The sequence below is a fragment of the Lagenorhynchus albirostris genome, chromosome 5, assembly GCF_949774975.1.
Source record: "Lagenorhynchus albirostris chromosome 5, mLagAlb1.1, whole genome shotgun sequence".
Taxonomy (NCBI): Eukaryota; Metazoa; Chordata; class Mammalia; order Artiodactyla; family Delphinidae; genus Lagenorhynchus; species Lagenorhynchus albirostris.
Window position 1 is genome coordinate 62,715,710 of NC_083099.1, and position 27,674 is coordinate 62,743,383.

The window sequence follows — 27,674 nt, forward strand, 5'->3', positions numbered from 1 at the left end:
AAAGCGACCCCTACATTACATCCCTCCCCAGCTGCAGAGAAGCAGCCGATCCCCCTTGGGTCCAGAGCCAGGGCCTTGAAGAGTCCGGGAACGTGGGCTGGAGAGATCTGCCCCTTCCATCCTTGGGGGCGTAGGCGACCGCCGCCACGCTCCCCTCTGGGCCTGGGACCAGCGCGCAGGAGCTGAGCACCGCAGGGTGGCTGGGCGGGGTGTCTGCGGGGTACGGCCGAGGGCCAGGGCATCTGCCGCGCGGCAAGCGCGGCTCGGCTGCAGCCGGGGGTGGGCCTGCGCCGGGGCGGAGCCGCGCCTGGGTCTGGGGCGGGGAGTGGACCGGGCTGCAGCCAAGAGCCGGGAGGGCCGCGGCCACCGGAAGAGTCGCAGTCGCCAGCAGAGCCGGGAGAGTGGGGAGCGGAAGCGGCGGCCGCGACGGCGGCAGGCGGCGCTGGGACCCGGGAGCGGCCGGAGAACAAGGGAGCTGGCGCCGCGGCCGGCCGCGGAGCTGGGCTGAGCCGCTGGGCCGCGCCGACCGCCGCCGCCGCCGCCGCCGGAGAGGCCCGGCCCCGCCGCCCGAGCAGGCAGCGCGCGGGCCGCCGGGCCCGAGGCCGGAGCCATGGGCGAGACCAAGATCATCTACCACCTGGACGGGCAGGAGACGCCGTACCTGGTGAAGCTGCCCCTGCCCGCCGAGCGCGTCACCTTGGCGGACTTTAAGGGCGTTCTGCAGCGACCCAGCTATAAGTTCTTCTTCAAGTCTATGGACGACGATTTCGGGTGAGGATGGCCCCGCCTCGCCTCCGGGGGACCCCGGCCCCTCCGGCTTCTAGGGGCCCACTCGGCCAGTTCGGACTCCCCTTGCTACACTGGCTTCTACCCCTCCTCTGGATTCTAGGGGCGACTCGGCCATTTGGTCCCCACTGGCTTTTTCAGAGGCTGGAGTTCCAGCCCCTCTAGGGACTCTCCTTTCCCCTCTTGTGGGGGACCTTGGTCCCCTCGTTTAAGGGGACGTCCAACTCCCTAAGAGCAGTCAGTTCCAGCGCAGTCAAGCCTCCTCACCTCCTCAGAGACCAGCGGCCCACACAGACACACCTTCCCCCCCTCCACCCGTTCCAGAGCACAGTTCCCAACCCTCCTCCTGCCAACAGAACCACCTTTTTAGCAGAGACTTCGGTGTTCGGCACTCGGCCTTCGCCTTCTCCATCTTTTCAGCTCCACAACTCAGAGCCATATTTGGAATATGGAGCATCTAAGGGCTATGCTGTGGGACTTAGCACTGGCTGGGGGGTGCTTAGGCTGTAAGCTAAGGCCTGCAGCTCTGATGTTTACTTAGCTGTCTCCCCTGTCCCTTGTGGGCTGTTGGGGATGTTGTCAGGGAGCAGAGCACCTCACCCCTGAGGAGGATTCCCCACTAGCCCAGGTGCAGAGTCCCTCACAGAACTGGGACCTCTTAATGGGAGGGCCAGGAAGGGTCTCTTGATGTTCATCCTCCCCTCCCTGGAGGGGTCTTATCCACCCAGCTGCAGGGCTTTGGACGGGCGGAGTTTTGGAAGCAGTGACTTCCCCTTTAAGAGGGGATGGAATGTTGGAGCCGGAAGGTTCTGTAGCAGCTGGCCTGGGAGGGGGAGCCTGGTGGATCCCCTCACCGCCCCCCCCCAACTCCCAGGGGACTGGGGGAGGGGGAGGCCCCCCACACTAGCCTGCCCCTCACTAACTGGGCACTGGGCCTGGAGGCCTGCGGGGAAGGCCTTCCCGGGCCCTCCCGGCCTAAAGGCCGCCTCTCCAGCCTAGCCTGAGGCCTACGCTGCTCTTTAGAGCAGAGGCCCAGAGCTGAGTGAGGGGAGAAATTCTTCTCCCCCGTGTTCATCAGCCTGGCTTCTCTCCAAGGACCCCTGGCTCTGGGACGCTAGCACCTTTTCTGTCTTCTGCATGTTTTGCTGTCACATTTCCCCTTGGAACTCAGGGTTTGTTGAGCCCAAGAGCTCATATGTGTGAAAGTGCTTTGTACAGTGGGAAGTGCTATGCGGCTTCTATTCTTGTTTCTGTTGTTGTTCCTGCCTTGGGGTTGGGTACTCCTAGTGTAGTAATGATTGTCTGGCTTCAGTCCAGAGACAGAGACCCCTGATTGGAAGATGCTGAAGAGGGATCCATCTGCAAGGGGTGGGAGTGAGGTGGGCAGATGCCTTGGTCTGATAAAGGAAGAATGGAGTTAGAAGAGACCAAGATACTGCCTCAGTGTATGGGATAGGAGAAAATCAGCTGCATTTCAGTACGCTGGGGCCACCCTGGGGTCAGGTGCCTTGAGGGACTGGGTTAGACCTGTGTCTCCACCGCCCACTCATCCCAGAGTCCACTGGGCCTAGCCCCCACCTCCTAAACCTAGATCTCTGTGGGCTGCCTCCCACTCTCCCCAGGCTGCTGTCAAGCCAGGCCTAACCCCCATTATATCCACTCACTGTTGACTTAATATTGTTCTTTAAATCCACTGTCAGCCCACTCACGCTTTCTTAGTTTGACCTAGTCAATAATATGAAACCACAGGTCTGACATTCTATTTATATTTCTTTCTAAAATATGTTAAAAATAAATGTTTAACTCTCGAATTAAACATTCGTTCAGATACACCTGAAGCCATCTTGCATTCATCAGTGGTACTGGAACTTGAACCATCTTTTGCAAAATATTATAGTAGGCCATTTTAGCAGGGTTGCGAACTATGGTAAAAATGAAGTGGAGGAGATTGATTTTGTTTTTATTCCTAGAAGGATTAATGATCAGGAGACCTGGTAGGGCTGTCTTGTCACAGAGGACTAACAGCTGAGGAATATATATTTATATATGTATTTCATTTATTTATCAAACTCTTTTTATGGTGCTTACAGTGTGCAGACACTGATCTAAATGACTTTCAAATCTTTAGTCATTCAGTTCTCTTTACAGTCCTGTGGAATAGATAGTAATATCTCCAGTTTATAGATGAGGAAACTAGAGCACAGAAAACTTAAGTAACTTACTTACCCAAGGTCACACAGCTAATAAGTGGCAGAGCTTATTAGGAACCTGGTTCCAAAGTCTAAGGCATTAATCACACAATTGTAGGTATTATCATCATCATTTAACAGGGACATCCTCTCTGAGGGAGATGCTGAGCCTTGGCAAACTGTATAGGTGATAGGGCTGCCCCTTATCCCAGCCCCATGAGAGGGAGGTCTGGCAGGGGCCAGCAACCTCTGCTGACAGATGGGAAAGTGGGTCAGAGGAGGAAGGCTGCCATCTCCTCCAGCTTTACAGGCTCTCCCTCTGGGGTTCTGGTGTGTAAGACTTGAGGATTCCCAACTCCCATCTGGTCTCCAGAAGTATTTGTCAAGCTCAGGGTAGGTCCAGCCCTCTTAAATTATTTGGGATATAGAAGAAGAATTAAATATTTTCAGCACTGAGGAGATAGTGGATGGAAGAACAAGGTACCACCATTTGAGGGGCCTCGAGCCATGGGAGGAGTAACATGGGAAGTCAGGCCACTAACTGTTTGGCTCCCCGCTCCATGTCACACACTAGCCTGTCTCTGGGCCTTCTACCTGGAGTACTTCTTTTCCCTTGTCTTCTCCAGGTCCAAATTCTCCTTTCCTCTGGGTTGCACTTTTAAAGTTATGGCACTTATTCCTATTTATCCCTATACCTACCCAGCTCCTAGCCAGGACCTAACACTAAATAGTACTCAGTAGATGTCTGTCCAGTGAACACATCTGCTGCTCTTACAGCTCTGATCACTTCCCACTTGCAATATACTCATGTGAACTATGCATTGGACAGTAACCTCCAAGGACAAGACAGGCTCCAGGTCTAATGCTTCTTGAGATCCATGCAACGGCAAGCACAAAACTTAAAGCCCACTGGGCTCTTGGCAAAGGCTTTTTAATTGAATGAACAAGGAGTGATAAGCAGATTTATTTGGCCCCTGCCCTTCGAAACTTACACCTAGTTAGAAAGAGAGTATGGATCCCACAAAACATTGACAAAGTTAGTAACTATTTTTTAGTGTATGCCTGGACCATGCCAGGCACTTACAAATCTCACTTACAAGGATGAGACAAAGGCTTGGAAAAGTCAAGAAACCTAAGATAGGAGGGCTAATAAGTAGCAGAATTGGAATTTGAACCCAGATTTGTCCGACTCCACTTGGGGTGTGTGTGTGTATGTGAGTGCATAAATGCTGCAGAACCCTGAGCCATTCAGCTCCACAGCGGGAAGGGGAGGCCTGTCTGAGGTCCCCCAAGGCTCCCGAAGATCAGCTGATCATTGTGAGTCAGCAGAGCCTTGGTGACCTGTCGGTGACCCCCAGAAAGAGAGGAAACATCTGTAGTGCTGAGCTGTGTGGTGGGGCCTCAGCAGCAGTTTCCCACCACAGGGCTGCTGAGACCCTCTCCAAAGCAGATCACAGTCCCTGCCACGTGACCCACATACCTCCTTTTAATTTGAGCCCCAGTTCCCATGGGGGCTGCGAGCTTGGGGTGCCCTGTGGTCAGACTGGCTGGTGGGTCTGAGCTATCTCTGTGTCCCTGTTTTCTAGCTTGTTCTGTCTCCAGGCTTTCTGCCATGGTGGGCCTGAGCAGGATGATTTGAGCTGCTTTCCTGGGGTTGCTGTGGGGTTGGAAACAGTGGAGGAGCCAAAGCTGAAGGGGAGGGAGGAGGGCAGGCTCAGCCTTCGAACTTGGCTGTGAGTCCAAGAATGTGAGCATCACAAGAAGCCAAGCACGTCCCGAGCTCTGGGCAGGAGCTGCTTTAAGAAAAAGGGAGGACTGGGCTTCCTAGCCTCCTTCCTTGCTGTCTTCCCTCTCTGCTCATAACTCCAGGCATGTGTCTTCCTCTTGCCCCTGATCACAGCTTTCTAGCTCTGTGCTCCTGGGGTATTTGATCAGTCTGGGGGTGCAGGCCTCAAGCTTTTCTATCTCCTTTCCTGGCCCCATATTGTAGTTGTGGTCTGACTTCTTGCCCCACTGCATGCCCCAGGCCAAACTACATGCCTGAGACTACATCCTACCCTCCCCCCATCCGCCACCCCATGTCCCACATCACTGTCTCCCACACCGTCACCCTCCACACAGACCCACATCACCTCTCTCACTGTACGGGAAAGAATGTGATATACCATGGAAAGAATATGGGGTTTGGAGTCAGACGAGCTTGGGGTGGAATCCCAGCTCTGACATCTAGCTCTGTGACCTTGAACAAGTTACTGATTGTTTCTCAGTTTCCTTATTCATAAAATCAGGATCATATGGTCTATACAATGAGGGTGATGTGAAGATTATACATTCTAACTATAGGGAGATAAGATGGTATAATAGGTAAGAATAAAGGCTTTGGAATCAGGCTGACCAGGATTCAAATTCCATCTCTTCACTTATTAATCGTGTGACTGTAGGTAAATTTCTGAACCTACTGAGCCTTGGTTTCCCCATCTGTATCTATTTTATAACATTACTATGAATGTTAAACGAAGTGATACAAGTAAAGTACTTAGCTTTGTGCTTGGCCTATAATATTGGGTTGGCCAAAAAGTTCCTTGGAGTTTTTCCATAAGATGTTACGGAAAAATCCGAACGCACTTTTTGGCCAACCCAATACATGCTCAATATATGAGAGCAGTTGTTACTAATGTCATAGTGGCAGTAGAGGATGTTTGGTAAATGCCTTCTCCCCTTCTCTTTCCTAATTTCCTTAAATTCCTCATCCACATCTCCCAGAATAATATTAGGATTCCCAAATGAGAAGGGAAGAACAGTGATATGGGTGTGCTTTTTCCTAGTTTAGGGTCAGAGGGAAAGATAAAGTCCAGCCCAGGAGAGCCATTGTTAGGATGGGTACAGCTCTCGAGATTCTAGGGGGCGACTGCACTCATTGGGGACAGTGATTTGTCAGGTGTAATTTGCAATCACCTGATGACCAAGAGGATGCCCCAGGAAGGCAGATGGCCTGGGCATGGCTGGTGTCTTCCTGGTGGTGACAAAGAGCTGTCCCTGGTCAGCCCATCCCTGCTCCCATTTGAACAGGCTTATGCTGGTGGTTTGATTCCCAGTTTAGGGAAGAGGAGCCCCTGAGAGTTGGGGTTGTGAGGATGCCTCCGATTCCACCTCAGAAAGCTCGCTCTGACACCCACCTTTCCCTGCAGAGTGGTGAAGGAGGAGATCTCGGACGACAATGCCAAGCTGCCCTGCTTCAATGGCCGGGTGGTGTCCTGGGTAAGGAGCCCCCCTCAGCCCTCTCCACCTGCATTCCTGCAGTGGGCTGGATGGAGGAAAGGCATTGCTGAGACTGTGGTTTTATGCTTCAGTATCTGAATATTCCTTGAGTTTTCTAACTGAACTGACTCTCACCCCAGACTCTATAGCTTTGGTGAAAAGTGAGGGAGTGGTGAGAAGGGGGAAAAGAGAGACAGAAATACACGTTGGAGACAAAAACGTCTCCTATGTCCTCTGAGGTACTTTGCCTCAGGTTCCCTTCTGTCACTTGCTGACCTCTACCTTGGACCTCTGACTCTTGTTCTCTGCCCCCATCCCACTTCACCAACCCATGCCTCCCAGCCTCCTCATCAACCCAGCAGTGGGTCCATTCCTCATCTCAGCTGACCTAACACAGTCCTGTTTCTTCTCCCTGCATGTCCCTTGCTTCATTCTCCCCAAGTCTCATGCCCTGCCAGAAGCCAGCTATCCCCTTTTCCCTGGGGCCCCTGCGCCCTACTATCCATGCATTTTCTCCCCATCAGCTGGTGTCGGCTGAGGGCTCACACCCAGAGCCAGCTCCCTTCTGTGCTGACAACCCATCGGAACTGCCACCGCCCATGGAGCGCACAGGAGGCATTGGGGACTCCCGGCCCCCATCCTTCCAGTGAGTGTGACCTGAGGGTGGGGAGGGCCCATGGGGGAGGTCTGCGTCAGCTCAGCTCAGGGCTGGGGGAGGGAGCCCCCAGCCTGCCCCCTCCCCCACCAAGTCCTCTCTTCCCTGCAGCCCTCATGCTGGTGGGGGCAGCCAGGAGAACCTGGACAATGACACAGAGACTGACTCCTTGGTGTCTGCCCAGCGAGAGCGGCCACGACGGAGGGATGGCCCAGAGCACAGTGCGTCTTCCCTGAACAGACACCCTCCCCACCCCCACCCCGCCCCCCCGCAGCTTCCACTCAGCTACCCACCTCTCTGCCCTACTTCCTGAGTTCTGGGTACGCCTGGCCCCAGTGCAGCCCCTGCTCCTTCCTCGCTCCTCCTTCTCTCCTGCATCTGTGAACCCAGCTGCCTCCATCTCCTGCAGCAACCCGGCTAAATGGAACTGCAAAGGGGGAGCGGCGGCGAGAGCCAGGGGGGTATGACAGCTCATCCACCCTTATGAGCAGCGAGTTGGAAACCACCAGCTTCTTTGATTCAGATGAGGATGACTCCACCAGCAGGTGGGGCTTTGGTTTCATGGGTACTGTGGGACAGGTGACCCCGGAGGAGCCCTGAACCCTGAGGATGCTGGGCCCCTGGGCGGGACCTGGGCTTGGTGGGGGGGACCTGGGCCCTGCGGTGCCTCTTATGGGGCAGGGCTGGGCCAGCTCGGTGGGGAATCACTGTGGGCCCCACAGGTTCAGCAGCTCCACAGAGCAGAGCAGCGCCTCACGCCTGATGAGAAGACACAAGCGGCGGCGGCGGAAGCAGAAGGTTTCGCGGATTGAGAGGGTATGGAGCTGAGATGTTAGGGTGGGTGGGAGCAGACCGAGCCCTCCTGCCCAGGCAGGGCCAGAGTCTGTGCTTCCTTAGACCCCTCCCCTTGGGTCAGGGTTTAGAACCTGAGAGGGGAGGTGGTGCTGAGGGCTCACCTTGAGGCGGAGCCAGGTGGGAGCAGTGAGTTCCTGCCAGCACTGCCTGCTACTCAGGGCCTCTGTCTGTTCCAGTCCTCGTCCTTCAGCAGCATCACGGACTCCACCATGTCACTCAACATCATCACGGTCACTCTCAACATGGGTGAGTCTGGTGAAACAACTCTCGTGAGCACCTGCTACGTGCCAGACGCTGGGCAGACTCGAGGAGTTCAGAGAGGCACAGGCTACGTTCCCTGCCCTCAAGAAGTTCTCTTTCATAAGCATAAATTGGTACATACACTGATCACTTCAGTATCTCTTGATCAGGGCTATGACAGAGATAAGCACAGAGAACTATGGACGCAGAGAATGGCATCCGGGAAGACTTCCTAGAGGAAGTGATTTCTGATTCCTCCCAGCTTTCCATTTTTCAGGCACTGCATTCTTGCTCTCTGATTTCTACCCTAGGTGCTCTTCTTTAGGAGATAGCTGGATGTAGGGAAAAGAGCCCCAACTTTGGAATTTAAATCTGAGTTTGAATCCTGACTCTGCCACTTCATGGCTTAGAAAAGTCACTTAAATTCTCTGAACCTCAATTGTCTGCTCTGTAAAACAGGACTGAGTCCCTACCTCATAGCCAACGAGGATCAAGTGAAAGCATGTTTGAGCATGTGGAATACAGTGCCTGACTCAGGTCCAATAAGTGTTAGTTCTTGTCCCTTTCTACCCTTTTCTAATATGGGGCTTGGAATTTGGGTAGGAACTTGGTTCCTCTCTCAAGGTCTTGTTACTCCCTGTAGAAAAGTATAACTTCTTGGGTATCTCCATTGTGGGCCAAAGCAACGAGCGTGGTGACGGAGGCATCTACATTGGCTCTATCATGAAGGGGGGGGCCGTGGCTGCTGATGGACGCATCGAGCCAGGAGATATGCTGTTACAGGTACCATTGCCCACCGTGGGTGGTGGTATGGATAGGGATGGGGAGATGTCCATGCCGTCTGTACCCTGCTTCTTGGTAAGGGGAAGACCCCCTGGCCCACCAAACTCAGCTTCCCTACCCACCTCCCCACCACAGCTGCTTATCCCACTCCTGGTCCTCTTTCCCAGGTAAACGAGATCAACTTTGAGAACATGAGTAATGACGACGCGGTCCGGGTACTGCGGGAGATCGTGCACAAACCAGGGTATGGATGGCATTGGGGAGGAGGGGGCAGGTATTTCTGGCTATCAGGCAAGGGGCTTGGTTTGGCCTCCGCACATCCTGCCCTTACTAGGGACACCCTTGCTTTCAGGCCCATCACCTTGACTGTAGCCAAGTGCTGGGACCCAAGTCCACGTGGGTGCTTCACACTGCCCAGGAGTAAGTGGATGGGGCAGTTGGCCCTAAAGCTGGTGCTTGACCTATGTGAGCCCTATCTCTCCTTCCTTCCGTGTTACCCTGAACCCTCATACCTACCCTGTTGGGCCAAGCAGTAGGCAGGGCAGGCAGCCCCTGACTCGTCATCCTCCCCGCAGGCGAGCCCATCCGGCCCATTGACCCCGCGGCCTGGGTCTCCCACACTGCAGCCATGACCGGCACCTTCCCTGCCTACGGCATGAGCCCCTCCCTGAGCACCATCACCTCCACCAGCTCCTCCATCACCAGCTCCATCCCTGACACAGAGCGTGAGTGTCCAACCCTGACCCCTGGGCCCAGCAGACAGGGCCAGCTGGGAGGGACTGCTGAAGGCCCACCTGGAGCCTCTTGCTTGAGCGTCAGAGGGGGCTGGAGAGGAGGAGACTCGGTTCATTCCAGCTACCTTACTCTGCAGTTTTCCTCAGTGGATGCTGACCCTCACCAAACAGAGTTTGCTTCTGAACCTGTCCTGAGCACTCAGTAAGCCTCAGTTTCCTCTCGTGAAATGGGACTAATGATATGCACTTTACCAGGTTCCTGGGGGTTTAATGAGAGGATACAAGTAAAAGCATCAGTCACAGTGTGGCATAAAGTAAGCACTCAGTAAATGACTGCCTTTTTATTATCATAGCACGCATTATACACTGGGCTAAGCCCCTTCATTTACACTATTTAATTCTCTCTTTAAATATCCTGTGAAATAGATACTAAAGTCCCTATTTTTATGGAAGAGGAAACTGAGTGTCCAACAAATCGGTGATTTGCTCGACATTGGTCCATGCTATTAGGTGGTAGAGCTGGAATGCAAACTTCTGTGTACCTAGCTCCATAGCCCCTTTCTGCCTCACCATTCTGCCTCCTACCCCCAGGCCTAGACGACTTCCACCTGTCCATCCACAGTGACATGGCCGCCATCGTAAAAGCCATGGCCTCCCCTGAATCCGGGCTGGAGGTCCGTGACAGGATGTGGCTCAAGATTACCATCCCCAATGCTTTCATCGGTGAGAGGGCCCCATGGTGGGATGAAGGACAGGGTGGAGAGCAGTGGGGCAGGGCAGGCCGTGGCGGGGGGGGGGGGGGCCAAGAATTCCCTTGGGCCACTCCTTTGAGCTGGAATCAGCACTAGCCTCATGGCTTCTGTGAGGCCAGAAGAGCCCAGGTCAGGTGGGCCTCCCAGTCAAGTGGCAGCCTTGCCCTCAGGCTCGGATGTGGTGGACTGGCTGTACCACAACGTGGAAGGCTTCACTGACCGGCGAGAGGCCCGCAAATACGCCAGCAACCTGCTGAAGGCCGGCTTCATCCGCCACACTGTCAACAAGATCACCTTCTCTGAGCAGTGCTATTACATCTTCGGCGACCTCTGTGGCAGTACGTGCCTCCCCCACCTCCTTGCCCTGTCTCCTGCTTGGAAGTGGAGAGTTGCCCGGGGATGTGGCAGCAGACTCTAGGGAACCCAGATGAGGGGGTAGCAGAGCTGGGGGAATCTCGAGACCGGACGGTTCTGTGGTAGAGGCAGAGCCCAGTCCAGCCTCTTTACCTGCCCTACATCCCCCTCTGGGGGCTGGCATTTTCTAAGTGCCTGCTCTGTGCCCGGCACCATGCTGATTGTTTCTAAAGCATCATCTCACTCTCATTCAAGCCTCACAACCTCCCCACAGCCCTTGGGGAGACGGATTACTATCCCTGTTTTCAGATGAGGAAACTGAGACTTACAGAAGTTAAGCAGTCCATCCCACGTTTCACAGCTAGAAGCAGAGGAGCTAGGCCTTGGATCTAGGTCTTTCTGGCTCCAGATCCTTTTTTCTTCCCACCATCAGGGTTGTCCTAGGTGTGTGGTGCTGCAGAAACATTGTCCCAGCAAGGCCAAACAGAGTTCCTAGCCTTGGCCCCTGCTCACCTTCACAGCACCAAGCAGCTTCCACTAAGGCAGGACGTCCTGGAGCTGGCCTGAGGCCTCAAGTCCACAGCCTCCTCAGACCTCTCAGGGTGGGGCTGTGCCTCTCAGTGAAACTGGAAAAGCTGTCAGGGCCAGGCTGTAGAGGACTCCGTAAGCTGTACCAAGGAATTTGGACTTGATCCTGAGAGAGTACAAAGCCAATGAGGGTTATTAAGCAGGAGAAGTATGTAGGGAACCCCCATTCTCCAGAGCCTGTGGACAGCTCTCGGGAAGAGGAGTCCTCAAAACAGGGCAGCAGTGCTCAGGATTGGGAGCTGAAGCACGGCCCCAGCAGCCACCCCTGTCTGAGGGAGGCTTCTCTCAGCCCAGTGGTGCTGGCTGGAGTCCAAAAGCTAGCCCTTAAAATGCTTCAGATTAGGTTCTAGGGGCTAGAAAGGTAGTTGTTGTGGAGCATAAGTCCCTGGTGGAGGCTGGGTGGGGTCCCTGTCCCTTAGCAGCTCTGGCATGGCCCCATGGAGTAGTAATAGATGCATAAGGTTTTGGAGTTAGTTTTTGTTTTTGTTTTTGTTTTTTTTTGCGGTACGTGGGCCTCTCACTGTCGTGGCCTCTCCCGTTGCGGAGCACAGGCTCTGGACGCGCAGGCTCAGCGGCCATGGCTCGCGGGCCCAGCTGCTCCGCAGCCTGTGGGATCTTCCCGGACCGGGGCACGAACCCGTGTCCCCTGCATCGGCAAGCGGACTCTCAACCACTGCACCACCAGGGAAGCCCTGGAGTTAGTTTTGAGTTCAGATTTTAGCTCCACCCTTACTGTGTGAACATGAGTAAGTAACACAGCCTCTCAGTGCCTTGATTTCTTGATCTGTAAGATGGAGATAACAGTAAAACTTATAGATCTGTTTTGAGAATGATATAAGATAATGTATGTAATGCTTTTAGCACCATGTTTGGCCCACAGTAATTACTCTAAAAAAGTTGTCCATTTATCATATATTTAATTCTAAGATGAACATTTTTTTCACATTTCAGTATCTCTGAAATTGGGGTGCATCTTATAATCAATGGCTTCTTAGACTCAGTCAAATACGGCTATTATTATCATCATTAGTAGAAGTGAGCCCTGGCCCCAAACCTTCATGGGGACATAAAGCTTCTCAGGATAGCTGTGGCTTTTGCTCAGAGAGACATTGTTCCATCCCAGGGGCATTCTGGGTCTCCTACCCATGGACCAAGTCCAGCAGAAGCCGAGCTCAGGGAGATGCTGACAGGACAGGTCTTTTCCTTCTCACTGGTGAGGTCTCCTCAGTTGGGAGTACAGCAGGCTCAAAGGGAATAGCTGGGGACCTGGGTAACCCCCAGAGTACACAGTCACTCCCCATGGGATGACAGCCTGGCAGCTGAAGTGGTCACCGAGGCACGCCCCTGCTTCCCACCGCCACCACCTCTCATGCTAGCTGCCGGCCTTGACTGATGGTTTGGCTGGTAGATTCCGTAGGCTGCCTCAGCCCCCTCTCCTGACCTCTTCTTCCCTGTAAGGTTGGCTCAGCTCCCTTAAGGGCTTGCAACAAAGGGCTCAGTCTGTATCCAGCAGCTGGCTCCTGGGCAATTGCAGCTCTCTCAGAGCTCTGGGACCTGGTATGGGTGGTCCCAGAGAACCAGGGACCTGTTCACCCCAGGGACCTGTGAACAAGGGGTGTCCCAGGCAGGCAGATCTAGTGGCCCCTTACACTCCCTTCCAGATAGTTCCAACATTGGTGGGAGCAGCCTTGCCTGTGCACAGTTTACTGGGGAGTCAGAGTCATGAAAGAAGTAATGTTAGTGCAGTGACTCAAGTGCTGTGAAGAACTAGGCCTGGCTGGGAATGGGGTGGAGAGCACAGAGGAGGCATCTAAGTTGTTCTGTTTCTGGACCCTTCCACCCCACTCCCACCCTCCCCAGAAGCACCAGAAAATTGATCTGGGCCAAGGGCCTTCTGTGTGGGGAGGCTCTGAAAGGCCCTGTGTTCATTCTGGCTTTTAATGGGTGTTTTTTTAGTCCTAAGTGAGTGAGGAGGACAAAATTTCACCTAAATTTCCCCAAACTGCCCCCTCCTCCTTACTAATGCCCTCATCTGGAAAGGTAAAGAGAAAGTAAGCAACTCTTAGCTTCTGCTCTGGCTGCAGTTTGGGTTGACCTTAGGCTGGTCATTTAACCTCTCTGGACTTCACTTTCCTCATCTGGAAAAAGTGTGACTAATAACCTTCCTCATGGGGTGGTAACGTTTGCGTGAGATGAAGTGCTTGCACTGTACCTGAGGAAGTGCAGGTATGCAGTAGCTGGTGGCTGTCTGGTATTTCGGCCTCCCATATTCCCCACCCTACCCTTCCCGTAAGGGAACAGAGTGGCGGGGGGGGGGGGGGCGATTGCCAAGCAAGAGTTGCCCCTTCCTCCAGCCCACGGAGGAAGGAGGAGAAACTGGGATTTGGCACTGAGCATCTGAAGTGGTGACTCAGGGCCTTCCTGGGGACGGTTTTCTCGGGGGCTGGCTCTGCAGGATCTCCCTCCCCACCACCTCTGGAGGGTGACAGAGGGGGTCTGAAGGAGTGAGAGATCTCTGGCCTGTCCCTCCTCCCGTTCTGGTGGGACACTGCCACTGCTGTCACTATCTTCCCAAACGCACCCACCGGGCCGAGGCTGGGCATCTCTCTGCTGACTGCGGGTGCGAAGGCATGGGATAGACCCAGCTCAGATGCCCTCCCCTCCCCTCCACAGACATGGCCAACCTCTCCCTCCACGATCATGATGGCTCCAGCGGCGCCTCCGACCAGGACACGCTGGCCCCTCTGCCGCACCCAGGGGCTGCCCCTTGGCCCATGGCTTTCCCTTACCAGTACCCGCCGCCCCCGCACCCCTACAACCCGCACCCAGGCTTCCCCGAGCTGGGGTACAGCTATGGCGGGGGCAGCGCCAGCAGTCAGCACAGTGAAGGTAAGGCGGCGGGGGTCGTGGAGGGAGCCCCAGGCGAGCCCCAGGCTTCCTCTGCAAGCTCTGAGTGTCCCCCACCCCGTCCCTGCCTGTCCCCTGCAGGCAGCCGGAGCAGTGGCTCCAACCGTAGCGGCAGCGACCGGCGGAAGGAGAAGGACCCGAAGACCGGGGACTCGAAGTCGGGCGGCAGCGGCAGCGAGTCGGACCACACGACCCGCAGCAGCCTGCGGGGGGCGCGGGAGCGGGCGCCCAGCGAGCGCTCGGGTCCTGCCGCCAGCGAGCACAGCCACCGCAGCCACCACTCGCTGGCCAGCAGCCTGCGCAGCCATCACACGCACCCGAGCTACGGCCCCCCCGGGGTGCCCCCTCTCTACGGCCCCCCCATGCTGATGATGCCCCCACCGCCTGCGGCCATGGGGCCCCCGGGAGCCCCTCCGGGCCGCGACCTGGCCTCCGTGCCCCCTGAACTGACCGCCAGCAGACAGTCTTTCCGCATGGCCATGGGAAACCCCAGTGAGTTCTTTGTGGATGTGATGTGAGCAGGGCCCCTTCCCCACTTCCATCCCACCCCGCCCCGGGCAGGCCGCGTCCCTTTCTCCGTCCGTCCGTCATTTTTACTTTGGTACCTGAAAGGGAAATAAATGGAACTAAATCCAGGCCCGCTAACCGCTCGCTGGGTGCAGCGAGGGCAGGGTGCACCTGATCGCCACTGCAGCCCCTAACCTGCCACCAGCCCCGGCTTGTTCCTCTGCCCACTAACCGCTGCACAGGACTTCCCGAGATCCTTCGTGTTCCTGGGACCCGAACTGCTGGTGCTGCTCCTTACCACCCGCCGTCACCACCACACAGACTTCAGGAGCTGACCCAGCGGTGCCCTTGAGGGCCTGCATACCCCTCATCCTCACTTTCCCTCCCTCAGTTCTTTTTCACCATTCATTCAGCTGCATCATCCCTCTATTAACCCATCCCCTCAAGCATGCGTGCCGATTTCTTGTTTTTTCCCCTTAATACTGATACAAAAAAAAAAAAAAGACTTGCTTCCTCTGCCCCTCCTCCTAACTGCCCTTGCTACTGCCTCAGCCCCGCACCCTAGAGCTGTAGTCACCTCCAATAACCATCCACACTAACTCCACCTGTGCTCAACCTTAGCAGAAGCCCAGCGGGCCCCCTCAGTTGCCTGAGCTGCTAGTGGATTCCAGGGAGCATCTGTGCTCTATACCCAGCCCCACCGCTGCCCCATGCCTGCCCGGTGTGCTGGTTCCTTCAGACCCTAACCCTACTAACCAGCAGGCTCATCTCACCTCGGGGCCTGAAACATTTCTTTTCTTTCTTTTTTCCTCCCCCAATTTTTCCTGGGCCTGGAGCAGCCAAGAATTTCGGGCTGTTTGACTTTCTGTGAGCCCCCAGCGAGGGGAGGCCCAGCCTCCGAGGAGACCAGGAGCCCTGCTTCAGCAGCCCCTCAGGGCTTCCCAAGGATATTTCAGCCCCCATACCCACACTTTAACCCGTTGAGTCACTAGGCTTCTGAGGAGCACCCAGCCTCTCGCCCATTTGTGAGAGACTCACTCTCTTTCCCTCTCTCCCTCTTTCTCACACACACTTCCCCCACCCCCTGCCCCAACACACATGTGCCTATGCAAGTTCACTTAAGCCTCAGGGCTGGCCCCTGACCAGAGGGCTGGACCCTCTCTCCCAGTCCACTCCTAGGTCATGGGGCTGGTCCCCTGATTTCTCTCTCCCTTTCTTCATAGCCCTCAAACCTCCCACACATGTCCCCATAATATTTCTATCTGGTTAAAGCCCATAATCTGGGTCTCAGGTTGGGCTCAGCGCAGGACCCCCCAGGCAACTGACAGGCTGTTCTCACCTTGCCCCGCGCCCCACACACCCTCCTGTGTTTTCACCATCACCATGATAACCCAGAGCAAGGTTAGGCAGGGGGACTTCTGGGACTTCCAGACAGAGTGCCAAGTTTTAGTTTTTACCTTATTCTCCCATTTAAGCAAATCACAACTTTCTCTGTGAGCCTCTTCTATAAATTCTGGCTCACCTAGGCTTCCATATTTTTAGGTCTGGGATGTCAAGCGTAAGATGAAGTCCTAAGCTCCAGGTCTTGGAGCAATCCAGGGTAGGGGTATTTTGACATTCATTCATTTAACAAATATTCCCTGGGATTTGGGGTGCATGAGGGCTGTGTTAGAAGTGTGACTCAGTCTTGCCTTTCTTCTGGGAGCTCTAGGTTTGCTCCCAACCCAGAACATGGTTTCCTCTAGCCACCACTATAGGGCTGCCTCCTGTACTTCTCTTCCTCCTCTGATTCTTCTGTCTCTGACTCTCTTGAGGATTCCTCCACTATTGCTCATGCCTTCAGGGTCCCTGTATTTTATCTCTGTTCCACTTCTCTTTCCTCTGTATTTACTCCCGAAACGGTATCATCCATCCTGACATCCTCAACATTAATATGCTGGTGATTCCCAAATATGTATCTCCAGCCCTAACTTCCCTTTATCTTTAGATCTGTATTTTTATCACCCGCTGGACCTCTCCATGGACGTGTCCACGTGGACTCAACTCATTTCCTTCCCACCCCCCCCGAAGTGTATTCCTTCTGAATTCCAATCCTGGTTACCTTCATCACACTCTTCATAGGCTCACCAGCTAGAAACATTTATGGGCTTAAATTCCTTCCCATATTTTACTAGTCAGTATATCATATCCATTCCACTCCAACAATCTTTCTTGAATTTGGCCCTTCCTCTCCCCTCTGCCTCTACTCTAGTTCACAGGAGCATGGGATTTGGAGTCAGGTTATTCTGGGTTTGAATCCCAGCTCTACTACTTTTTGGTTGCGTGATAAGAGAGTTATTCAGTCTCTCTGAGCCTCAGTTTCCTCATATGTAAAATGATGATAATAATACCTACCTCACAGGGTTGTTGTGAGGATTTAAGTTAGATATTGTACGAAAAGTGCCTAGCACAGTGCCTGGCACACAGTAGAATAGGTGCTCAATAAATGGTAGCTATTGTTATTATTACTATTATTATTATTATTTATTCTAAATTGGTAGGGGTTTAGGATATGTACTGAGGACGAAGGTTTTGGAAAGGTAGAAGTAAACCTTGAGTGCTGATTCAAGAATTAGAAGTGCCTGTATTCAGTCATTTAATGGCTTAAAGCTGTGACCCCGATTTGCAGGAAGTCAGATCATCCTGCCATATTCTGGCTTCTAGCAGGAGGATGCTAGGAACAGTAAGGTTTGCGACTAGGTTTACCGTTTGGTGCCCTTTGTTCCTCTCATGATGGGCTCAGCCCTGCCTAGGGAAGGCAGCAGGGTATCTTTTCCTACAGAAAGAGAAGAGCCAACAGATGTTCTGCAGGTCCTGCAAGAGCCAGGAAGGCCTTTCATGTGCCAGGACTGGCTCTGTCTCTTTTTCTCAGCTTGGATGTGAAAATTAACTCCATCAGAGAAGGGATTTCAAATCCCATGTCAAATTAAATTCAACTTGCCAACGGTTTTTTAAGCAATATATATGCCTGTCACTAGAAGGCGCACAGGTCCTCCTGGCCTTGAGGAGCTCACAGTCACATAGGTATAGCTGAGGTAGAACAGACATATTTTTGAAAAGCTTTAGCTAGTTTCTTCCAAATATTTGCCGCCTCACACCCTGCCCCCCTACCTTGGGTCTTGATCCCTGGGAAAAGGCTCATGTCTAGAACAAATATATCATGCAAAAAAGCTTGGGAAAATCTGAGGTGGTGTTATAAAGCAGTAAACTCAGTACAAACTCTTCTACTGTCAAGTCGTGTGTGTGTGTGTGTGTGTGTGTGTGTGTGTGTGTGTGTGTGTGTGTGCGCACGCGCGCGCGCGCGCGTGTGTGTGTAAAGTGAGGACAACCAGCCCTCGGGCTCTGGAGACTGAAAAGGCCTACAGCGATTCAAGGATTAACAGCCGGGCCTCAACAACCAGCACTAATCCTCTGAGGCTCTCGGAAACACTGAAATAGGAACAGGAGGGATTGCAGAGACTACAATCCCCAGAATGCTCAATGGGGAAAATGAAGTGAGGAGTGTAGCAGCGTATTCTGGATTGTGTATTTCGGGTAGGGCTGAATAAGGCCACTCCTACCCCTCCCCCAAGGCACGCCTACCCCCTCCTTCGAAGGTTCTCAAAGGCCGCGGTAGTTGTAGTTTTGCCAAACTTAGGGGGTTTATAATTGTAAGCGAGAAGGCCGAGAGGCCTGACGGGATTTGTAGTCTGCTGCCTCGGCGGATGCGCACGCGCAGCAGAGACCGGGGCGGTGCCGCGGCACTGCAGTGAAAGCCGAGGCAGCGGGCAGGCGAGCAGGGGGCGGGCGGACATCTTGGGATCCGGAGAGTGGCCAGGCTGGCTGAGCAGGGGCCTGCGGACACCAGGTGAGTTAGGGATCTAGCCGTACGGGGTGAAGGAAGACGCCTGCCTGGCTGCCCAGCTTTGCTCTTCCCTACACTGCGCTACGCGGAAAGCAGTCCACACCCGGGAGTGGCCTCAGCCTTCAGATCCGGGAGGGAGCTGACGGCGGGGCGGGGGCGCCCCGGGCGCGGTTGCAGGACGGGCGCTGAGCGGTGCCCTCCACCTGACCCGCCCGGAGCTTCCTGTGAGAAGGGGACCCTACTGGAATCCTCCCAGAGCAGGGATGCCCCGCGACGGCCCCCTCCCTAGGATCGTGACAACCCCCTACCCCGCGGCGCCTCCTCCTCTCGGCGCAAGGACAAGCTTCCCACCCTGCGGCACCCGTCCTCGCAGTTGAGTGACAGCCCCCGCACTCCCTGGAACCATCTTTACCCGCGACGTTCTCCTCCCCAGGGCGAAAAGCCCACCACCCCCGCCTGCTTCTACACCTGCACGCCACAGCAAGCGTCTACCCAGCTTTACCTTATTCACCACTACTAGTCTCTCCCTGCCGTTTTTTCCTCTTTAAAGCCTTGACTTTTGACATACTGGAAACTCTCTTCTCCAGGTGCCCCCACCATACCTGTTGCCGCTGTGGGCTCACCTGAGTATACTTCCTGGCTGTTGCTGCCAGTCTGTCCCTTAACTAAATATGCCATTCCTTTCCTGGGCCCCACCTCTGCTTCTCTGATGCCCTGAGCTCCCTACCATTTGATACCTGTGAACTTGGTTCTTTGCCCAGGGCTCTACCTCCATTTTGCACTTCCTCTCCCAGTCTCTTTGGGACTGAGGAATGGGATGTGTCCACCACCTTGAGAGACTTCTCACGCAGTCTGGGAGACCTTGACTGCCACAGTAATAGGCTTTATTTTCCAGTTTAGAAAAGTCTGCTAAACTGCCCCCGGTGAAATTAACACCAGGGCTAATCCAGGAAATCTAGAACTAAATTAACCCTTTTTCTCACTGCAAACAGTCTAAATTAGTTTGACCCAAATAATTTGGATAATTCAGGGATTCTGCCCCTCGTTTATAGGCACTCGGGTCAGAAGCGAATTATGCTGTGGGTCTGGAATCACAGAATTTCAGCTGGAAGGATCTCTTGATTTTTATGAACCTGCCCCCACCCCATTCCCCCACACCCCTGTATTTTCATTGCACTTGGGAGCTGAGAGGGAGCCTTTCTTTTTAAAAGAGAGGTGGTCAAAAATAACTAATAAGCAGCTTGGGTCACTGAAGTGTAGTCTGTCAGAGCTGGGGCCTTTCTACTCTGCTCTTTCGCTGTTTATCTGACTGCCTGGGAGAGGTTGGAGCCACACTCCAGGGTCCATGTCAGGGCCTAAGGCCTCCCTTCTCTCTTCCTCCCCACACCCTGCACACCCTTTCCTGGAATGTTTAGACTTCTGTGAATTAGAGAGCTGGAGGTTCGGGCCCTGGTGCCTTCTCAGAAGGGTAGTGGAGCCTGAGGGACTGGGCGCTCCTAAAGCTTTGCCTGGGGGCCCCAGGCCTGAACCAACTGGAGTCATTCCTACCACCATTCCTGCAGCCACAGGCAGGCCTTCGCCGTGACTCACCAGCTAGAGCCTGAGTGAGAGTCTGCACAGGAAGGGGCCTTGCTGAGCTCAGCACTGTGAAATGGGGGAGGGGCTACTCTGGGCTCAGCCCCAGAAAAGGGGCCGGGGGAGGGGGGGGGTCAAAATGGCCTTAGAATCCTGGGCCTCAGTCCCTCTCCCTTTTCTCCCTTCCAGTATGGGATAAACAGGAACTGGAGCCTGGCTAAGGGGAGGGGCATGCCTGGGAGGGTTGCAGGGTCACTTGCTGGAGGATCAAGTCAGAAAAAAAGCCCAGCCAGTGACCTGCACAGCCCCACAGGGGACATTGGCAGGGGTTCTGAGACCTTCCCTTACCCTGACCCCCCCATCCTAGGTCTGTTCTGAGAGCGATGGGCCGCGGAGACTGAGCTGCCGCCATGATTGGAGGCTTATTCATCTATAATCACAAGGGGGAGGTGCTCATCTCCCGAGTCTACCGAGATGATATCGGGTGAGTCCCCTGGCTGAGCCAGCTGTGCCCCCACCCCCACCCACCTCCCCAGCATGCAGGACCAGGTCTCTTTCTCCCAGAGGCTTGATTGGGACCGCCCCCACCCCTTGCTTCATCCTGGAAGCTCAGCTAATACAGCCTGGGTCCCATTAGGTCTGGTGGTGTTGGCCAGGCAGCCAGTTGCTGGCTGCTTGGTGGGACCTGTGAAAAGGCAGGCCCCCCACAGTCTTAGGAACTCCTGCCCTTCCTGCCTCCTGTTTGCTGCAGTGACAGACCTGGTTGCTGGAGCTGAGTGCTTTTGGCCGGGCAGATTGATCCCTCCTTTGAGGAGAAGGGAGATCTGTCTCCAGCGGGTGGAGTCAGTGGTCAGGCTGGTGGTACTAATCCACCTAAGTCTTGCTCTCACAAGCCCTTCTCATGGTGAGAGTCTTCACTGGACTCTTGAACGCCTCTCCCTTTCTCAGGAGTCAGGCTGCTGACTCAGCTGTTTTCAGTACCTCTGGGCTACTCCTGGAGGAGAGGTGGTGAGCAAGCCTGAGACACTCTCCGGGTCACTGAGGGATGAGCAGGGAGGCTGTGCTGCCTTTCTGGCCTATCAGAGTAGCCTGGGAACAGCTCCTTGTCCTGTGTGCCTCAGACCCCTGTAAGGAGGCACAGCCTCACTTCTCATTCTGCCCCACCCTGCATGCCACTGCTGTTCCCTGACAGAGGGGACTTACCCCAGCCTCAGCGGCTCTAACGAGATTAGGCTCCTTTGGTTCATGCTGTCCTGTTTTTCTTCCTGGAATTGCTTAGAATAGACAGTCAGAGATGGGCCTGCTGCAGTGGCTCCTGGTTTCTTGGCTAATGGGCTAGCCTGGTCTTTGTGGCTGTTTGTCCGTTGGCTGGTGGTGGGGCATGGGCTAGAGTTGTGGCAGTGCCTGGCTTGCGTATACCCACCCACACCCCACTCGCACCCTGGATGGGCCTGGTTAAGCCAAGGCCAGGACATACACCATCTTGCATGCCTTGCTGTGCTCTCCACCCCTTGCCTGTTGCCCGTCTGCTTCCACCTCGTGGTGTGTGCTGCCCACCCCAGTGTGTTGGTGTCTAATCCTCTCTTTCGTTGCTGTCACTCTCCTCTTCTTGCTGGCATCATTTCTCTCATCCCATCTCATTGGCTGCCGTAGCAATAGGTAAGCGGCCTGTTAAGCTGCTGCCCAGGCACAGGTGGGTGGGGGATCCTGTCCCCCCACCCCAGTCCCCACATCGTTGTTTTGTTCATCCTTTTTCATCCCTGAACTTGCCCTGGAATTGGATCCTGGACAAGAATGGGGTGGCCCAGCTCCATGGCCCCTCGGCTTTTCCCTCAGTAGATTAGAGCCTTCTCTGAAGTCATGCTGGTTTTGTCTAACTTCTGGAGGAGGCAGCCTTCCCCACTGGTGGGATCACTAGTGGAAAGACTGGAGAAGCAGCAGCGTCTCTTTCTCATCTGGGCCTGGAGCTTACTGAGAAGCTATAGAGGTGGCAGCAGGAAAACTGGGGCCAGGCCTGGAAGTCAGGAACATACTTCTCGAAACCTGATGGACCTCACTTTATTGTGGTTATATCTGCCGTCCTGTCATTGCCACTTGACTTCCCTGTCTCTCGTGGCCTTCAGATATCAGCCTAGCACTGGCCCTTCCCGCCGCCTCACCCCGTGCCCCCACTGGGAGGAGCCCTAGGGAACCACCCAACAGTTTAGGCATTGGCTTTAGAGTGCATGTCAGACTTCAGCAGAGAGGGGGGTGGCTGTTTGTTAGCTGTGGTTGATCCCTGCAGAGTGAGGTTTGCCCATGTACTGAGCAGCCTCTGTGCACCCTTTTCTCTCAGGAGGAACGCAGTGGACGCCTTTCGGGTCAATGTTATCCATGCCCGGCAGCAGGTGCGCAGCCCCGTCACCAACATTGCTCGCACCAGTTTCTTCCATGTTAAGCGGTCCAACATCTGGCTGGCAGCTGTCACCAAGCAGAATGTCAATGCTGCCATGGTCTTCGAATTCCTCTATAAGATGTGTGACGTAATGGCTGCCTACTTTGGCAAGATCAGCGAAGAGAACATCAAGAACAATTTTGTGCTCATATATGAGCTGCTGGATGGTGAGGCTGGCGGGGCAGTGGGTCTAGGGTGGGGATGCACCTGCTGGGGCCTGGCCTGGAGGTGGGAGCAGGTCTGAGGCTCCAGTGCCCTCTGAACTTCCTTTCCTGACTATCTGGTATTTTGAGCTCTGAGGAGGACAGTCCAAATCCAGAACTAAAGGCTGATCTGAAGTGAATATAAAAATAGGCTAGCGAATGGAGGTAGGGGAAGACCAAAAGGTCTTTTGGTGGCTGGTCCTCCTGCAGTTCAGTTAAGCACATTTCATCCTCTTATCTTTGTGGTTTGGGTCTTACCACACTGACTCTCCTCCCAGCTTTCCATCGCAACAGCTGCCTCAGAGCCTGGACAAGGGTGAGATGATATAGGCCCCTCCGGGCGCGTCGTTACCTCTCTTCCTCTGTAGGGTATGATTTAAGTGAACAGAGTCCTTTCATCTTCCCAACATCTCTGTCTTTTCAGGGCTGAGGGCTTCTTGACCTCTCACCCACTGGCCATGCAACTCTTCTGCTGATTTTTTCTATTTGAAAAAAAACCGTGATGTTTTCATTGTTTTCTTATAAAGCACAAATCCTAGAGTAAATGCTAAAACTTCGCTGCAGATGGTGCCTAAATGTCTTTTGGAGCTATGCTGGCCAGATATATCCAGGCCAGGGGAGGGACTGGATCAAAGGAGCCTTCCGCTTTTTCTAGGAGCTGATGGCTCCCTTCCTTTTGCAGAGATCCTAGATTTTGGCTACCCACAGAACTCAGAGACAGGCGCGCTGAAAACCTTCATCACCCAGCAGGGCATCAAGAGCCAGGTACTCAAATTGTACAGGCTGTAGTCAGGGTGGAGCCCAACCTCCCTTCATCCCCGCTGGCCCCCAAGCGTTGTCTGAGCTGACTCATGAGCCTGCCCCTGACAGGAAGTGCTGGCCTGAGCCTCCTGCCATGACCGCAGGCCTCTTTTGCTCTGTGTAGCCCTCTCCCACCCCTGGAGCTTGCCAACTCAGCATCTCTGTTACTGGGGATACAGCTCAAGCAGTTTCCTTCTACACTGCGGGAAGGGTGGGTGTGGACTGCTCTGGAGGCTTGGCATTCCTCAGGAGGAGAGAGCTTGGGCCCTCTTCTAGGATCCAGGCCTCATAGCCTTTTCCTTCTTTTCTGCCTGCCTCTTCCCATCTGCGCTCCTCTGCTGCTTCCTGTGGGCACCATGTTGGCCCTGTGTTCTCCAGCATCAGGTAAGCTGTTCCCTCAGCTTCCACCCTTGCAGCTTTGCTCAGTTTCCTCCAGGCGCTGCCCCATGGGGGAAGATGGGTCACAGGGTGGGGACTAGAAGGGAGAGGGGATGAGGGTGGAGTGGGGATGGAGACAAGTGGATTGAAGGGGGAGAGGAGTGAGGCCTTGCTGTTTGTCTCTATTCCCCATGTAGACAAAAGAAGAGCAGTCTCAGATCACCAGCCAGGTGACCGGGCAGATTGGCTGGCGGCGGGAGGGCATCAAGTATCGCCGGAACGAGCTCTTCCTGGATGTGCTGGAGAGTGTGAACCTCCTCATGTCCCCACAGGGTGAGGGCCCTCTCGTGATGAAGCGGGATGGGGGCCAGGGCAGGATATTGGTCCTGACTCAGCTGCTCCTGTTTATCTGTCCATCACCAGGGCAGGTGCTGAGCGCCCATGTGTCAGGCCGGGTGGTGATGAAGAGCTACCTGAGTGGCATGCCCGAGTGCAAGTTTGGGATGAATGACAAGATTGTCATTGAGAAGCAGGGCAAAGGCACAGCTGATGAAACAAGCAAGAGGTGCCTGGGGCAGGGGAGCTGGTGGGAGAGGGTGGACCTTGGAGGGCTGAGCAGAGCCTGGTGAATCACAGGTTCCTTCTGGATTTCATTTTTGCAGTAATGCAAACTCCCTTTTCCTAAGGGTGTGCTTGGCTTGGTTGCTCTTGGTATCTGTGTTAAGAGAGATGAGGGGATTGTCCTCATCCTACTCAGAGTAAGCCCCTTTGTTTGATCCCAAGGACCAAGATTCTTCTGTACATACTGATGGCCCCTGCCCAGTGTGCCTGAAACTTTTGGGTTCCAAGCAGCAGAGCTCTCAAAAGATGATGAGTTTGCAAAGCTCCCACTCATCCATAACTCTGGGACAAGGACCCGCAAGCCAGACAGCTGCATTCTGACAGCTTTCCATAGATTATAGTGCACGCCTGTCCAGGCTCTGGCAGCCTTTGGGGGTGGGCTAATCTCCCAGCCCGACTCTCTCGTGCTAGTCTCTTGTACCAATGAGGAGACCTTCTGTCCCTGCTTGCAGCGGGAAGCAGTCAATTGCCATTGACGACTGTACCTTCCACCAGTGTGTGCGACTCAGCAAGTTTGACTCGGAGCGCAGCATCAGCTTCATCCCACCAGACGGAGAATTTGAGCTCATGAGGTGCCATTGGGGTGTGAGGAGCAGGGGTTGCTGTTGGCAGAGATGGGGAGAGAGGGAGGAGAACAGGCTCTGCTGTGCCAACCTGAAGGTCTCACACCCCTAAAGGTATCGCACCACCAAGGACATCATCCTTCCTTTCCGAGTGATCCCGCTAGTTCGGGAAGTGGGACGCACCAAGCTGGAGGTCAAGGTGGTCATTAAGTCCAACTTCAAGCCCTCACTACTGGCTCAGAAGATTGAGGTGAGGATAAGGGACTTGGGGAGGAGGAAGCACTTGTCTCCAGGAATAAAGGGAGCTGATGTCAGGGTTTGACAGAGCTCCCTGACAGGTGTGTCACTTCTAGGTGAGGATCCCAACCCCCCTGAACACCAGTGGGGTGCAGGTGATCTGCATGAAGGGGAAGGCCAAGTACAAGGCCAGCGAGAACGCCATCGTGTGGAAGTGAGTCTTTCCTTCATGAGGCCACAGCAGGGCTCAAGATGCCTTGGTGTACCCTCTTGTTAAGTTTCACCTTTCGTCCTGTGAGTGAATGTGTGTGTGTGGTGGTGGGGGGAACGGGGGTGACTGCTTCTCCAGGAGCCTTTGCTTGTGTTCTCACCCCTTATACCTCTGTGTAAGTGTGCACATGCCTGCACTGGGGTGCATGCATGCATGCATTTATTTATCAAGATTCTTTAACATTTCCCTATTTGCCCTTGCAATACCTCTGTGAAGTAGAGAGCAAGGGATAGCATGGCCATGTATCTAAGCAGAAACTGCGTGCAGCCCACAGTGCTAAAGGAATAACAGACCCAGGGTTTCATAGCAAGAGGTTATCAGAGTCCTCACCACATTTCCTTGCCCTAGCACCTCCCACAAGCTCCTGGGTTCTCTTCCCTGCCACCCCGCAACCTCCCCAAAGGGGCAACCCCCCTTGAAGCTCCTCCAGGCTACCAGGGCCCCTGTGTTCCCAGGATCAAGCGCATGGCAGGCATGAAGGAATCGCAGATCAGCGCTGAGATTGAGCTTCTGCCCACCAACGACAAGAAGAAATGGGCTCGACCCCCCATTTCAATGAACTTTGAGGTATGGCAGAGAAGGGGCCTAGAGCCACGGCAGGGTGTGCTTTAGAGATCATTCAGATCAACCTCTGCACCTACCACCTTGCAGACGAGGAAACTGAGGCCCAGAGAGAAGTGATTGCAATTCACAGACCCATTCCTTCCCGCCTTAGGCCTCCTACTAGAAATTGCTATTCACACCGACAAAAATCCTTGACTTCCTTTGGCTTGTCATAAAACAATTCTTAGGGAAAACTGAAACAGCTTTCAAGACACAAAGTTTACAGACAGGAAAATGGGCTGACTTTGCTTTGTGCACGTTAGACATGTAATTTTTTCCACCTTATTGTTTAAGTCCCTAATATTGAGCAGGATAAGTATGTTCTAAGGCAGGTCTTTGGTTGCTGCCACCTGCTCATTAAAGGAATTGATTCAAGTCATCACAGGCAGGGCCTGACTTCAAACCCAAATGATTGCTAGTTACTCCTGGATATGCTTTCTTCCTTAGTAACCTCTTAAGAGGACCCCTCACCACCCCAGCTTCCTTCAGCTTCTTTCAGGGTCCCAACCATTCAGACACCTGTAGTAGAGAGATGAGGTAGGGCAAGGCTATGGAACTTCCCGGAGGAGAGCGGCAGTGAAAGGAAGGTCATGTTCCTAACTGGAGCTGTCCCTTGCCCAGGTGCCATTCGCGCCTTCTGGTCTCAAGGTGCGCTACTTGAAGGTGTTTGAACCGAAGCTGAACTACAGCGACCACGACGTCATCAAATGGGTGCGCTACATTGGCCGCAGCGGCATTTATGAGACCCGCTGCTAGCTGCCTAGTGGCAGCTAGCCCGCCTCCCCACCCACCCTCTTCCACGGGTCTGGGTGCCCTTGGTCACCACACGTCAGTGTCTCCCTCCTGCTTTGCTGCCTTCCCTTTGCACCAGCCCCTTCGTCTAGGTCTGGACCAACCACGTTGTGAGCGGGACTGTTGGAGCAGTCCCTGGGCTCCCTGGGCAGGGTGGTTTCTGAGGTTCCTGCTCCTCCGTCCATCTGCCTGCCCCAGCCCCATGCCAGGCTCTGAGTTCTGCGACCAAAGCCAGGTGGGCCCCATCTCCTCCCCTCCCCTGTGGCCACATCTCTGGAGTGGGAGGGTCGGCTGCCCCTCACCTCGGAGCTCCCCGAAAGGCCAGTAACAGATCCCCAGCCCTCGATTCCTACTCTGCTTTGGGATAGTGTGAGCTTCATTTTGTACAACGTGTGACTTTGTCCAGTTATAAACCTAATAAACTCTGTAGAATGGTGTTGCTGGCTAAATGTTGAAGTGGAAGGTACACGGGGAGGGGGTCTGGTGGGACTGTCCTCCCCTGTCTTACTTGGCCTGCCAGGAGTAGAATTTTCTATTCCAAATTCTATTTTGTCTCAATTGTTACGTCCCTCAGGGCCATCTAAGCCCCTGACAGGTGTTAGCCCCAGGTCTCCCATCTCCTCTGAGAAAATAGCCTCAAGGATAAGCAGCCCCACCTGGCCCCGGTTCCCTGAGGGTAGAGATTCTTTCCTTAGAATCATTCTC

General features: G+C 54.3%; 2 protein-coding genes across 7 annotated transcripts; both read left to right on the forward strand.

Annotated features, from left to right (window-relative positions):
• Positions 1-561: 561 nt before the first annotated feature.
• On the forward strand, positions 562-17,115 carry DVL3 (dishevelled segment polarity protein 3). 4 transcript variants are annotated; one of them, XM_060150136.1, is made up of 16 exons: positions 562-771; positions 6,164-6,233; positions 6,758-6,879; positions 7,000-7,109; positions 7,298-7,433; positions 7,611-7,704; positions 7,920-7,989; positions 8,627-8,766; positions 8,934-9,010; positions 9,119-9,186; positions 9,342-9,491; positions 10,092-10,223; positions 10,372-10,590; positions 13,868-14,083; positions 14,183-14,593; positions 15,448-17,115. In XM_060150136.1, exons 1-16 carry the CDS (start codon positions 611-613, stop codon positions 15,477-15,479), a joined length of 2,208 nt encoding a protein of 735 aa, XP_060006119.1. In that variant the 5' UTR covers positions 562-610; the 3' UTR covers positions 15,480-17,115. The 4 variants fall into 4 exon arrangements, with proteins under 4 accessions (XP_060006119.1, XP_060006121.1, XP_060006120.1 ...); XM_060150138.1 differs by having other exon boundaries at positions 10,423-10,590; XM_060150137.1 differs by having other exon boundaries at positions 14,183-17,115.
• Positions 17,116-18,337: 1,222 nt separating this feature from the next.
• On the forward strand, positions 18,338-27,405 carry AP2M1 (adaptor related protein complex 2 subunit mu 1). Of its 3 annotated transcripts, none has more exons than XM_060150143.1 (11): positions 18,338-18,494; positions 20,434-20,550; positions 22,402-22,667; positions 23,359-23,468; positions 24,080-24,215; positions 24,306-24,447; positions 24,956-25,075; positions 25,181-25,316; positions 25,420-25,517; positions 26,030-26,141; positions 26,799-27,405. In XM_060150143.1, exons 2-11 carry the CDS (start codon positions 20,477-20,479, stop codon positions 26,931-26,933), a joined length of 1,329 nt encoding a protein of 442 aa, XP_060006126.1. In that variant the 5' UTR covers positions 18,338-18,494; positions 20,434-20,476; the 3' UTR covers positions 26,934-27,405. The 3 variants fall into 3 exon arrangements, with proteins under 3 accessions (XP_060006126.1, XP_060006127.1, XP_060006128.1); XM_060150144.1 differs by having other exon boundaries at positions 18,339-18,494; positions 23,386-23,468; XM_060150145.1 differs by lacking the exon at positions 20,434-20,550 and having other exon boundaries at positions 18,404-18,494.
• The last annotated feature ends 269 nt before the right edge of the window (positions 27,406-27,674 follow it).

Coding starts and splice junctions, on each gene's coding strand:
- AP2M1 (XM_060150143.1), top strand. CDS start 20,477: ATGATTGGAGGCTTATTCATCTATAATCACAAGGGGGAGGTGCTCATC. Junction 25,076..25,180: donor GGAGAATTTGAGCTCATGAG/GTGCCATTGGGG, acceptor ACACCCCTAAAG/GTATCGCACCACCAAGGACA. Junction 25,317..25,419: donor TACTGGCTCAGAAGATTGAG/GTGAGGATAAGG, acceptor TGTCACTTCTAG/GTGAGGATCCCAACCCCCCT.
- DVL3 (XM_060150136.1), top strand. CDS start 611: ATGGGCGAGACCAAGATCATCTACCACCTGGACGGGCAGGAGACGCCG. Junction 7,705..7,919: donor AGGTTTCGCGGATTGAGAGG/GTATGGAGCTGA, acceptor TGTCTGTTCCAG/TCCTCGTCCTTCAGCAGCAT. Junction 9,011..9,118: donor GAGATCGTGCACAAACCAGG/GTATGGATGGCA, acceptor CCTTGCTTTCAG/GCCCATCACCTTGACTGTAG.